At 41.5% G+C, this 14,821-nt stretch overlaps 1 protein-coding gene across 1 annotated transcript in view; it reads right to left on the minus strand.

Annotated features, from left to right (window-relative positions):
- Nucleotides 1-4,086: 4,086 nt before the first annotated feature.
- LOC308173023 (dual specificity calcium/calmodulin-dependent 3',5'-cyclic nucleotide phosphodiesterase 1B-like) overlaps nucleotides 4,087-14,821 on the minus strand; it is a gene marked incomplete at both ends in the record, with an annotated part of 17,143 nt that continues 6,408 nt past the window's right edge. The window contains 8 exons of the mRNA XM_080547989.1: nucleotides 4,087-4,175; nucleotides 5,887-6,023; nucleotides 6,607-6,724; nucleotides 7,317-7,398; nucleotides 8,277-8,397; nucleotides 9,528-9,629; nucleotides 10,661-10,786; nucleotides 13,540-13,640. Coding sequence (XP_080404115.1) covers nucleotides 4,087-4,175; nucleotides 5,887-6,023; nucleotides 6,607-6,724; nucleotides 7,317-7,398; nucleotides 8,277-8,397; nucleotides 9,528-9,629; nucleotides 10,661-10,786; nucleotides 13,540-13,640 — 876 coding nt within the window. The remainder of the gene's footprint in view (nucleotides 4,176-5,886; nucleotides 6,024-6,606; nucleotides 6,725-7,316; nucleotides 7,399-8,276; nucleotides 8,398-9,527; nucleotides 9,630-10,660; nucleotides 10,787-13,539; nucleotides 13,641-14,821) is intronic.

Consider the following 14,821-nt stretch of genomic DNA (forward strand, 5'->3'; position numbering starts at 1 on the left):
GTCCACCGAATTATATTCTCCATTTAAAGACACTTATTGTGATTGTTTCCCCAATATTATGATGGACCACATTTGTTTTGTTCTTTTTATTTTGTATTAGAATTATGGTACAGGAAATAAATCTATCTGAGCATTTTGGTTCAACTTTATTTGAATTGAGGATGAATTTATCAAAATTTGTTTGATACAATAAAGTATTTAAATTGGTGAAGTGTTTGTTTTTTGCCGGTTTGATTTGTGTTTAATGAACGTACACCATCATTAATTATATGTAGATGAAGCAAGAGCACTGTGATATAAATGGTATAAATATGTAATTACATTACAGGAGGTTACAGGGGGTACACCAACCAACGTAGGGCATAGCCCCTTCATTTCTTATTTCTTTCTTCAAGTAATTTTTTCTGAGTGGGGCAGTCCCACTCATATTTTTATTTTATTGTGATAGAGATAGTAGAGATATGACAGGAAGGATGGGTGAGAGAGAGAAGGGATGACATGCAGGATATGTCCGCGGCCAGAATCGAACCGGGAACCCTGCGGTTACGTGGTCAACGCTTGGTCCGCTACGCCACCAAAGCGCCCCTTAGCCCCTTCATTAACGATGCACGATGCATTGTGCCGACAACATCAAAGGACCGCGACAGACTTTGTTTTGCTTTAGCCAGGCTAGTGTAGTGTGCCCTATTGCTGCCCTATGGGGCTTCTGAAGCCCTCTATTCCAGACATATCAGTCCAATGGACTAAGATACTGTAGTAGACTTGCAGCATAACACTGTACAGACAGACACAATGAGCTACAGTCATTTGTGACTTCCTCAGGGTTTCATATTTCATGATCTTTAAAGAACGTTTTAAAAAAAAGTTCTTGAATTAATAAATGATTATTAATATTTTAAAAAGCAGCATTTAAGGCCCCCTGAGAGCAGAACTCCCCAACAGAACTCCTGGAAGCTTTCTCCTCTGAGCCAATATGTCATAAATCTTGCATCACTGGCCAAGTGAGGAGTACAGTTGCCTTGAAAGACCCTGAAAATAGCCATTTTGCTCATCAATTATTCAACGAACTCTGAGCTGTGAGCATAAAACACATGAATAATTCACCATGTGACCAATCATTTTCACGAATGGTATTTTGTACTGCTGCAGTTTCTTTTAGAGTTAGATGTGGGTGATCTCACCCAATTCTTCCCAGGCAAAACAGTTGAAATGTTTTTCCCATCACATGACCTGTCTATCACACTGAAGGAGAGACACCATGACCTGTCTATCACACTGAATGAGACACCATGGCCCCTCTTAGGACAGCCCTGCTGTCTGGACGTTCTGAGCAATGGAGGCTGTTGGAGGCAGTGGAGGCTATTGGAGGCAGTGGAGGCTATTGGAGGTAGTGGAGGCTATTGGAGGTAGTGGAGGCTATTGGAGGCAGTGGAGGCTATTGGAGGTAGTGGAAGCTATTGTAGGCAGTGGAAGCTGTTGGAGGCAGTGGAGGCAGTGGAGGATATTGGAGGTAGTGGAGGCTATTGGAGGTAGACATTGTTACCATTGCTTATTCCATTCCATGTATTACAATGAGCCTGCCCTTTCCATTTCTACCTCCACCAGCCTCTCCTGTTTCTAAGGAGGAGACACGGTATTTGATGAAATACAGTAGCATAAATACAGTACCGGTAGTCCCTGGAGATGTGAAGCGGCTGTAGATTGTAGAGTACATGCTAAGAGAGTGTTTCCAACACAAATACTCAGATATACAGTACCAGTCAAACGTTTGGACACACTTCCGCATTCCTCCTCCCAGTACAGCACCTACCGCTGTCCCAAAGGCTGCGTGTACTGATATACAGTTGTAATTCTATGGGGAAAATGGTAATTACATAGTAATAACCCGTTAATAAAATCGTTACATTCCATGGAATGTTGTAATAAGCTTTACAAGGTTTTATTTGGATCCAAGTACAGTTAATGTGTTGAAGTCTTTGTACTGTAAATATTGGGACAAATTTTTTTTCCAACTAAATTATTTGATTTGAAAGACACCAATAAGTCACTAGTAAAACATTTATGTTTGAAATATGTGGATATTTAAAGCTCCACTTCAGTCATCACAAGCATCTAATAAACCAATGTGTGCATTTCCCCGCCCCCCCCCTTGAATCTCTTTTCTCTTGGAAAACCCCATATTGCCCTGTCATTAATAGTCATGACTATCATCACAGCCCTGATTGTCACTGCCTCAGCCTTTTATGAGAATCAAAACCCACATGAAATTACATTAGCTAGAAAACACAATAGCACAAAGGCAGGCAAATATTTTTTTGGCCATACATGTCCCTGAAATGGAAGACCTCGAAAATGCAAAAGCACTTCTACAGATAGAGCCCTACATGCATTCCTGGTGATCAGTAGTAGTTCAGTCAAATAGTTAACAAGCTTGCAGGCATCAGCTTAAAAAATTCATGAATTGTTGTCAACAGCGGTTCTCGGAACATACGATAGCGAACAGCAGGGTAGAGTAGCTTGCCCTAAGCAGGTATGGAACTCACGACCTTTCGCTTACAAATCGGCCGCGCTAGCTACAACCTTGGTGTTGTAGCTACCTGGTTTGTAAGCGGAAGGTCATGAGTTCGATACTCGCTTACATTAAGCTACTCTGCCCCGCTGTTCGCTACAGTATGCTCCGATAACTAGCTTGCTAGTTTACTAGGCTACTTCGGAACTATGAATCAAATATGGATAAATATTTACTATTACTACATATATCCTCCTAGTTGCTAAACGCACAAGGACTAAGGGTGATTGGCTATTTAAACATGGCTCCTTTCTGATGTCAAGACAGGGGCCAATACCACACCCTATAGAAACAGTTTGAAAAAAGGAGTGAGGAATTCAAATGTAAGCTTTTGCAAAACAACGCAGGAACATACATTTCAAACTTTCACAGTGTCCATTTAATATAAGATGTGTACCACTGTGCAAAGAACTTTCAAAAGACAGGAAAATTAGATTTAGACTAGAATGGGCCTTTAATTGAACACCAGAATCCCCTTAAGTAGTGACAGCCTACTTTACTGTATATGTGACACATTCTAATGCTTTGGTCTGCATGTCGGCAACCCAGTTTCAAAGTTGTTGAGACTCACAACACAAACTCGCTAGTCAAACCAAAATACTGCAACGCAATGGATTCGGTGAGTAATCCCCACTGCTACCTAGTTAACTATAACACTACTTTACATTGTTAGCAGGCTCACAAAACAAGCTGTGTTAATTGACGAGCGATGTGTCATTGATTTTCAACAACGCAGAAATGTATTCACATTTTTCGAAAGAAAAGTCTGATCATTACATCGGATCCCAATAGGAGGACCAAAGCATTAGAATGTGTCACATATAGCCATAGAAACCATTGTCCCGCATCTTTGAACATCTCGTCTCCAAAATAGAGGCATCAACAGTGACAGAAACGCTACAGTGAAGACACAGGAAGCTTTTTCCACTCTCTAAAAACATAAAACACAATGACTGCCTATGAAACCATTGTCTTATGAAACCCTTTGTCTTATGAAATCCTTGTCCTGTATGTACATATCCCATCAACAACAATCCCAATGACCAAAGGCCAGCCTCATAGTAAGATCTCACTGCTCAAATCTTTGATATTAAGTCTCATTTAAATGACACTATTCATTATTCATGTATAACTGTGGTATGTGGCTAAATAGCTGGTGAGTTGCAGGTAAACCGTTATATACGTATAAAGCTATTTGGTGGTCATTAAAATATAACATGCCAGCATGTCTTTTTCACTATTCATTAAATTACTACTGTAATCTTAATTGATCGTAAGACTTGAACTACTTTTATAATCAACGTTGTGTCTGTGGGAATGCCCTCAGCACAACAGACCCTGTCCTTCTGAAATTCACCATCTCCCTATTATTCTCTCTCCTCACGACGTCACGACTCCTTATTGCTGCTACACACAGGCGTTTCACTTTGTTAACCTCCGTTGAAACTTTCATGAAATAGGCCTATTAAGTGCATCCGTTCACACAGCGTGAACTACAGCATGATTATGCTTTGGCATCATTTGCAAGGGGACTGCAGGCGTCGTTCAGACAGCTCATCTTCAGTGGCCGACGACGGGTCTTTTGTGAAGCTGGGATCAGAGAATCCTGAGGAGACAGAACGTTGAGGTATGATTGATCCATCCAGGTTGAAAGGGACACACACGTACATGCACACAGACACACACACACACACACACACACTCACTCTCTCTTTCTCTCTCTCTCTCTCTCTCTCTCTTTCTCTCTCTCTCTTTCTATTTCTCTCTCTCTCTCTCTCTCTCTGTGCAGGTGTGTATATTCCAGGCCTGCTAGTGGGGCGGGTATTGAAGCTGCGTCCTGAGGTCTTCAGCCCAGGAGACTTCATCTGCCGCAAGGGCGACCTCGGCAAAGAGATGTACATCATCAATGATCTCTGAGTGACCGTCACTATGAACACCGACTATAGTCTCCACTCTCCATCACTATGAACACCAACTATAGACACTATATTACTACCAAGCATCTGTTCACTGTAGTACTATCAGTGTTACAAAGTATTGAGATGGGACAGTTCTGGTATTTTTGCCACCAAAACAATGCTAGCTTTGATATACTTGGGGATCTATAAACCATAAATGAGTTTTACTGAAAAGAAAGGGAAACAGCTGGAAGCAATAATCTGAATGTTTGTCAATCTTACATCTGAAGCTCTCTGTCAATTCTCTGTGCTGAATTCAACACATGTTCAACAGTTGTTTGTCCCTGACAACGTGGATGGACCCAGGACCGTAGCTCCCATTGAGGACACACAGAGGACATGACCTTGGTCGTTTTGAGCCATATTTCAACCAGTCCGATTTCTGTGAAATGATTTGTGATATATTGTTTATATATCATTTGGTTCATCCTTTCTCTCTCTCTCTCTCTCTCTCTCTCTCTCTCTCTCTCTCTCTCTCTCTCTCTCTCTCTCTCTCTCTCTCTCTCTCTCTCTCTCTCGCTCTCTCTCTCTCTCTCTCTCTCTCTCTCTCTCTCTCTCTCTCTCTCTCTGGGACAGAGATGCTTCCTGCAAGGTAGTATCTGATGAGAATGGCTCTAAAGACTATGGCTTTGTGCAGTATAATACCCAGGAGGCTGCAGTGAGAGCTATTAAGAGACTCAATGGCATGTTACTGAATGACATGAAAAGTGTTTATTGAAATCGCACGCACACACACACACACACACACACACACACGCACACACACACACACACACACACACACACACACACACACACACACACACACACACACACACTCACACACACACTCATAGGCCCTGACACACAAGTGACAATGCATAGCCTACAGTATCTATCCCCATAAAGGATCTCCTCCACTGTATCCTAGACGATACAGTGGAGCTTGAAGAGAAGAGCTTGATTATTCAGCTTGATTATTCATAGAGCTCAGAACAAGTCTGAGCCCTTATTTTAAAAGAATACTTCACTGCAACGAGCTAAGGACCAAATCCTAACTCAATAGAATGTTAATGGGAGATTTGCACTTTTTTAATGTAGGCTTGGAAAGTTAGGTGTGCAGAAGTTCAGTCTGAAGTTGGAACTTGTTGAAATTGCTCCAGGGTCACCATCTATGGCTGACCCCTGGCCTAGAGCATGAAATACCAAATTCCAACAATTGACTGACCAGTTGATTGCATGGCAATAAAACAATTATTATTATTATTATTATTATTATTATTATTGTTATTATTTTTATGATTATTATTATTATTATTATTATTATTAAAAGTCATCCTGAAGTTCTTCCTAGAAGGTCTGTGACTGCGTGCGTCGTACCGTTGGAGCCGCTCTCTTTCCATTTGAACTTGTTGTCTTCTGTGTGCCGCGTCCATGTGGTGCGGAAGCTGACCAGCTCAGCGGTGATGTGAGCCAGACTCCACTGCAGCCCTCTGGAACTCTCCTTCCACAGAGAGCTGGCAGGAAACAGACACAGGATGGTAAGCCAACCTAAATAAAACGACGGTTTGTTTGTGCAGTATCACAAAAGGAGTGCCTCAGGTTTTTTGCTGTAGTTTTTGTTGTTGTTGTTGTTGTTGTATTGTTTCATGTTTTGGGGGGTTTTCTAGTCTAGCTGCAACACATTTTTTGCTCTCAGCCTGTGCTGACCTTGTTTCCAACGAGAATACTTTTGATACAGGTTCATTGTTATGTTTATCGAAGCAAAGCAGCGCCTTTTTATCTTCTCTTTCTCTACAGGGTTTGAACCAGTTCCAGTTCTGTGAGGCCACAGTTACAGGTCAGTGGGAGACGGCGGTGACTATGCACCGGATCACACATTGTGTATCTCACAGCCTCCATAATAAACAGTATCTATTCTAAACAGCTTGATCTGCTAAACTCTCTGTGGTTCTCTTTTGTGTTACAGGAACATCAGTGAACACAACAACTCTTTTGGGTAACACTTAACTTGAAGGAGGCCATCTTTAAAGGACTTATAAATAGTTTATAGCTAGTTTTATAAATGTCATGAATTTAGACGCTAGTTTAGCGTGGTACCTGTGTCTGTTGCAGGGGTCTGGCGGGCCTGGGTTCTCCTCAACCAGAGGGATCACGATCTTCTCAGCCATGTCAGTCAGCAGGGAGAACGTAGGGTCCACTATGAAGTCCATGAAACCTGGAACGTGTTAGATTAGCTGTGTTATTTCTTCTGCGGCAACACACAATCGTTTTCAGGTTTGAGGTGAGATGAAATAAAGAGGTCGGAAGGTCAGACGTCTTTTGGAGAGGGTACTTTATTGGTTATAAAGAAATGATGTTTCAGGCTAGCAGATTATCTCTCTCTCTCTGGGAGTTTCATCTCCCAGAGAATATTATGTAGACTTGCAATGGAATGTGGCCTTGGAGGGGCTACAGGTCACTAGACCCCCTTTCCCTAGCATCTGATGTCTCTGTGTTGTGTACTGGGTACAGCCTGGTACCACTAGGTGAAAGGTCGAGAGAGGTACATAGAATATTGAATATCTTATTATACAGTATTCGTTATGCACAGAGAAATATGTTTACTGTAATGTACTGTAGCTGTTGTCATACTGAGAGGTTGGAATTCACTTAATATACCTTTTTTTTGTGTTTGATCTAATTCACAGATTATTGAAAGACCAAGTCTGAAATGCACTTTAAGCTTGAAATAAAATCGAAAAAACATTCTGGAACACATCACACTACATATGACTTGGTGAAGACGATGGAAGTGTATTTTGAATTACCTATTTGGGACTCGGCCACTAGGGTGCTGTTTCGATCACACAGAGGAGAGAAGGGCAGACCCAGTTCTGACTCTCTATCACCCTCACGAAGACAGAGAGAGAGACAAGACATCATAAAGGGCATTCCACCCGTCAGCTGAAATAACTTCGAAAGGTTATTGAACATTTTCAATAAAAAAGCTGAACTTTCTTTTATTGACATTACAAGAAGGAACATTCTGTACTCTTGTGAGACTGAATTCCATATCAACTCCTACCCCCCCCCCCCCCCCCGGGCCCTCCTGCAGATCTGACAGGAATGATTTGATAAGTGTAAAACATCTGTGTTCAGCTCTGTTGGGGGTTGGATTCGTGCTGGGAATATCATATAATATGTGACGGCAGCTGCTGAAAGCGGGAACAGGTCGGCAACCCACCGAGTGTTCAGACCTTTATTCTGAAAAATGTAAATACATTTCAGCGTTGTTGAAAACCAATGACTCAATACTACCTAGAGAGTGTAGTGTAGTGGGGATCACTCACCAAATCCATTGCATTGCGGCGTTTTGGCTTGACTAGCGAGCATTTCATTGATTTTCGACAACGTTGAAATCGATTTACATTTTTTCTGAATAAAAGTCTGAACATTTTGATTGGTTGCTGGCTTGTTCCCCCTTTTGCCAGCTGCTGTCACATATACCGTACACTAAAAATACACTAAACTGTACACTGTATTGTACAGTTCCTTTGGATAAAAGTGTCTGCTTAATGTCATACTGTATTTTACTATCATTATGTTATAGAATTATGGAGAACATTCCACCCAGCCTATCAGAAAGAAAGGTGAAGGAATGACCATAGGACTTCAACCTATCAGAACCCTTTCAGATCTAGCGAGTCTACAGTGACTACAGATGAACATGGCTAAGTGTTCTAGCATGTTTTAAACTCTATCGACGCCAGGTGCTCCAGTGGTCCTACCTGTCTGAAGAACTCTTCCATGAGGGCCTTGGTCCAGCGGGAGTGGAGGCCCCAGGGCTTGGTAGGGTGGCTGATGTCAGCGGTGTGGAGGAGCAGGGACAGGGCCTTGGATTTGTCTATGCTGTTCACAACCACACAGAAAGCGTGATGTTAGAATTATAAGGTTCTATCTCCATTTTTGTCAAAATTGAGTTTTTTACATAATCTGATCCATTAGGTGTTTATTAATGGCTGTGTGGTGTTATTTTTAAAATGTTGACATTTTTTAGTTAGTAATGAATAAAATACAAAGGTTCCGTCTCACAAAACATAATGGAATGTAAAAACTTTGACAGTCAATATCTCTGAACTACCCTAGACGGAGATAGAACCTTATCATTCTTAGCTCACGAAAGGTCTGATGCTAACTTGAGATTTGTGCAGCCGACCTTACTCAGAGATTTTTTCGCGTAAATAATGCATTCATGTTAAGAGGTATTTTACAGTACATTTCAACCCCAAGGCAGTGGAGGCTGGTGGAGGTATATATCAGAGGGCAAACTCATTCTAATGCATGGACTAGAATAAAGAACGGTATTAAACACACATCCTCAATTCATTCCATGCATTACAATGAGCCCGTCAACTGATATAAAACCTCCACTGGCCTCCCTGGCCCCCCCCGGTGATCACAGGAACAAAATACATCAAAATGTACAGCACAACTAACAGTATATACTGACTTTTCCAACACTAGAACAGCCATGGGTGGGGTCATTTGACCAAGTGAGTAAAAAAAAGTATACCTTTGCACTCGATCAAATTTCAGGTCCCTCCTTTCATGACTTTTTATAGATATGTGCGTTCTACCACCCAGTATCCTTACATTTTCGAAACCACATCAGGATAAAATAGTATAAAGCTATTTTGCATTTGTTGTCTGTGTAGGAGGCAGGCTAATTGATAAGAGGCGCCAACTAGTGGTCTTTGTGTGTAAGTAGCAGCTTCCCATTCTAAAGACTATGGCCATTTGACCCCCGAGGCGATGCTAAGAGTAGGTGAAATAGGCACGGCTATCCTAGTGTTAAAAGGATGGCATTTCATACAAGACCACCTGGAAAACAAGATGATGCAAGAGGATGTAATCCTCCCACCAGAATCCCCCACCCCCCCCCCCAAAAATAATAATAATAATAATAATTATTATTATTATTAAATGAATAAATATGTACAGTATCTTTCTATGTTAGCCTGGTGAGAGCAGAGCCTTACCCCTCTTGCTGCTGTAGACTGCTCTTCATAGCTTTGACCTGGAGTAGGTGAGAGGACATGTCTGTAGCCAGCACCATCTCTATCACCAGGCCTCGGAGCTCCCTGTCACACACACACGCCACGCGCACACACACACACACACACACACACACACACACGCACGCATGCACACACGCACATGCACACGCACATGCACACGCACACGCACACGCGCACACACACACACACACACACACACACACACACACACACACACACACACACACACACACACACACACACACACACACACGCACGCACGCACACACACACACACACACACACACACACACACACACACACACACACACACGCACACACACAGACACACACACGCAAGCACGCACGCACGCACACATGCACACAGACACACACACACACACACACACACACACACACAGTCCACAGTTTAAGGCCAACAAATGTGTGCAAAATAAACTTTTGGGACTTCATGGGAGTGGCCCAGGTTGTTCCCCTCTCTGTCCAATCAGGTCAAACAAGGACCCGTTTTGGCTTGTGAGAGGTAATTTTAGAACTAGTGGGTGAAAATATACAAAATGTCCTATAACATCTACCGACAGTGGATGGGCAGGGTTGCACATTTGAAGTATATACTGTATATATATATCGGTTCCACCTAAAGCATTCAAGCTACTGTTCCAACCAGGTCTTTCAACAGAGGTTGAAACAAAAGATGGTGTAGAGAGAGAGAGAGAGAGAGAGAGAGAGAGAGAGAGAGAGAGCGAGAGAGAGAGAGAATCACTGAGGTTGTAACCTTTCAGACGTCCCTGATGGATTCCCTTGTTCCCATGGTAACATAGAATTGTACTCCAATCCACAGTATTCCACTGCTTCCTTGTGTCTCACCTCTTATCTGCCGCTGACACATTTGTCATACATTGTAATACATTGTAATTTATTAAAAAAAACATTTTTAAAAAGTCGGTTGGTTTTACAGATAATATGACTACTGGACTATAGTAGGTTCTAGAAGGTACTCTCTCTCTCTTCTCTTTCTTATTCCCTCTGTTTCTCTGTTGCTCTCTCTCTTTCTCTCTCCCATCCGTCCCTCCCTCCCTCCCTCCCACTCTTACGTCCACTCCTCTCGTGAGAGGTTCATGAAGATGTTCATCTGTTCATCCTGCAGGAGTCTGAACGCAGCGCTGAGGTGGTGGCTCTCCTGGACTGACCGGTCGTTGTAGGTCATGGCGAAGGCTGACCTATCACAGAAGAGATAGAAAAGTCTTGACCAGTCAGAGGACGGACAGCAAAGTCTGACCTATCAGAAAACAGACAGCAATGCGTGACAGAAAACAGACAGGTAACTTCACAGGTGACTTTTGCTGAAAGCTATGTTGCACTAATGTCATCTTCACAACCGTAGCCTACAACGGGACTTGTTAGATTATCTATGTGCTGTGCAGCTTTCAGGAGACTCACCCGTGACTAAGAGAGAAACAAGAGAGTGATACATCTTAGTTTAATATGCAATACTATTATCATACCAGTGATACGAGAATTAGTAATAGAGAGGGTTTAGTAATAAAGTGGGGAGTTGATGAGAAGAGATGAGAGGAGAGAACAAGTGAGTATTGATGACATTGCCGGGCGAAACATAATTAAGTTTCTAAGATATATATCACGTCTGCTTTAATTCGCATATTCGGGTAAATTATGCACTAAAAGACTGGGGGTAAGAACACAATGAAAAGCTTAATAATTAGTCATCATAACAGTGCTGCTACAATGGTGCTGGATATTCCCAAAGGAGGCGTCCAAGATTATGCTGTATAAGTAACGTTATACTGCAGAGTGAAATAAGGGAACGTGCATAATACACATACACCCTACATATATTTAAATCTAAGCTAAAAAACCTTCATGTTTTGCAGCAGTAATGATTAAACACAATCAATCGTCTATCAATTAACTATTGTCTTATTAAATGTTTTATCTATTTACTTCTTATATTTGCTTTTATTCATTGTAATCTTTTATTTTCTTACTATGCTCCTCTTGTTGTATCTTTCAAATAATGTATGTAAAGCACTTTGAATTGCCCCTGTTGTATGAAATGTGCTATACAAATAAACTTGCCTTGCCTTGCCTTGCACACAAACACATATACATGCAGCTGGTTGGTTGTTATCCCTACAGTAGGTAGGGGTTTATAACAGGTACAGGCCCACATTTCAGCGGGTCCCATCACCGTGCTGCCAAAAGCCACCACAGGGTGGTGACATGTTGGGAACGATGGGATATGGGGTGGTGACATGCTGGGAAGGATGGGATATGCGTCTGGCACATCCCTGTTTGTTTATATAAATATATAATATACAATATATATATATATATATATATAAATACTGACACATTTGTCAGTGCTCATTTCACAGCGCACACACAAACAATAACCACCATTGGATTATTTTCATCTCCTGAGAAATGTTTGATGAATTGTTTTGATCACGAATGAATTCACACATAATGTGATCAATTGTGTGAATATTGATGCATATAGTTTCAATGCAAGCTTACAGTAGGCCTATATATATGGGATTGAAGGTCATTGCCCACCTGTGAATGACCTGTGTATGTGCGCATGGAGTTGTGTGTGTGTGTGTGTTTACGTGTGAGTGCGTGTGTGTGTGTGTGTGTGTGTGTGTGTGTGTGTGTGTGTGTGTGTGCGTGTGTGTGCGTGTGTGTGTGTACTGTAGCAACATGTGAACATAAAAGCAATATCAAGATGTCCCATGGGTGCTATAACAATCTATATGCCAACAGTTAATAAAGCATCTGAAAAGGCAATCCCTTGGTAATGGGGAAACAAATAGCGGTCTCAACATCAATCGATGTCTTTTTTTGTGGCAGTTTTTTTACTTTTACATTTCATGTCAAAACTTGATTTGTCTAAATATTAAACAGTATATTTTAGTAGAAGTACATACTGCATATCCTAAAGTACATATTGTATTGATATCACACTGTACATATACCCTAAAGTACATATTGTATTGATATCAACAACATTGCACTTGTTCTGTACATATCATACTGCATATATCTTAATTGTACATATCTTCGGCCTTGTCTGTGTATATCACACTGTACATATATCTGTCCATACTTGTAGGGCTTTTGCACTATGCACTGGGCAGAGTTATAATCCCATAACATGAAATTCTTTGCGGTGTGACAGTCATTTAGTGAGTAAAAAGCCTAGTAAGATGCTGAAAGGTAAAGATTGTTCAATGTGAGTGTAATGTGTATACAACAAATGACATGACTGTACTGTATATACGAAAATTGCCTGGTCATGAAATGTTTGTCTTATCTTGCCCAGGGCAGGCTTGTCTACTTTTGTTCCCAAAATAAAGGCTGCAATGTGCGCCAAGAGACTGCGATCTCTCGCTCTCTATGTGGAAAATGTTCATCTAAAAATACTGTGTTCTCAATAAGACATTTGCTTAAAAGGAGTACAGGAATTTTAGGCAGTAGAACTAAAAGTTTTTCTCTGCTCTGCTCTTTCTGTCTCTTTCTTGCGGTCGCTCTCTTGATCTCCTCCTCTCCACGTCCCCCCGTCCGTCCCCCCCTATCACTTCTGCTAATTCTTTCTCCTGCTCTCTGGTCCATTTATCTGCTTGTCAATCTCTCCCTCTTTCTTTTACTGTCTCCCTTTCAGAACCAGGTTTCAGGACAGAGAAGTTTTGGTAGTGACTGGGAGAACTTTCTGTGCTCTCTTATTCTCTCTCTCTCTCTCTCTCTCTCTCTCTCTCTCTCTCTCTCTCTCTCTCTCTCTATCTCTCTCTCTATCTATCTATCTCTCTCTCTCCTCAGTTATGACTGACTTCTCTCCCTCTCTCTCTTTCTCTCTCTCTTTCTCTCTCTCTTTCTCTCTCTTTCTCTGTATGGAATTATGTGCATTTTTCAGAACCCCAAAAATAGCATTAACTTACAGTAACTGACCACTTACTTTGTGTGAATGTGGAAGTTATTGGTGGTTCCTGTGTGTTCGTAGTCATGGATGGCTGCAGCAAACAGTGACGCCATTACCTCCAATTCAGTCAGCCAATGCTGCAAACAGGAAGAACACAATAATGTCATGTAAAATCAGTGGAGGTAGACATCGATGACAGGCTCAGTACATGGAATGGAATGAGGAATAGTATCAAATACTGTGTTTAATACCATTCCTCATTCCATTCTTTACCATGAGCCTGTCCTCAACAGGACTCTGCAACAGCCTCCTAAATACTTACACACACTATACACCTTGTACCGTATGTCTTCTATAGTATTTTATACTGTATATTATGTATCTAGCATATTATGTATTAGGCTAATCTAATGCATGCCTGTCACACATATATATCTTATTTCATGTTAGTCCTGTGTTAGTGAAGATGATTGTAGGATGTTGGACTGTACCACTCGTTCCATGTTAATAGGGATGTAACGATGCATCACGAGACAGTTAATTATCGATACAAATATATGAGACGATTCAAATCGGTGAAATGAAAAACTAAACGCAACACTCTTTTAAACCCTTAAAAACCGACAGCATTTTACACGAGTTGGAATATTACTGCATAGTATTACAGCACTATATATGTGCTGTCGATAAAAATCGGTGTTTAAGTGGTGTTTAACGAGCTGTGTTTTTATACTTTTGTGAGTTTGTGTACATTGTGAAATGTGAAATGTCACATGTGTGAAATGTCACAAAGATCATCTAGGGTTACTAAACCACCCAAAAGGCAAAACCCAGAGAGCCAGCATGGGGTGACGACAGTGCACTCTGCAGAAGGAGCAGGGTGAGGCAGTGGTGGACTCAGGCTGTTTGAAGGGCAGGGGCGAAAAGAAAAAAAGGGCGGTCGCCCCCCCTGCCCCCCCCCCTTGAGTCCGCCAGTGGTGTGAGGAGTGATGGGGGCCTGTGTCTGCAGAAGGAGCAGTGTGAGGAGTGATGGGGGCCTGTGTCTGCAGAAGGAGCAGTGTGAGGAGTGATGGGGGCCTGTGTCTGTAGCTAGAAGCCTGGACATTCTTAGAGAAAAAAAAAAGGCTCACTTTCTTGGACAGATGTAATATAGTTGATATTTCAAATTGAACATGCTAAATATTTTGTTTATGTACAATCACACTTTCCACTTTACTAAAACGTTGTGTTTTTCTTCGCTTTAAACTGTTATTACACACTCATAACATACAGTAATGTTAAATAACTGCCATATATTGAAAGCTGAAGAAATCCTGGA

This window comes from Nansenia antarctica (assembly GCF_963989245.1).
Source record: "Nansenia antarctica genome assembly, chromosome: 18".
NCBI classification, from domain to species: Eukaryota; Metazoa; Chordata; class Actinopteri; order Argentiniformes; family Microstomatidae; genus Nansenia; species Nansenia antarctica.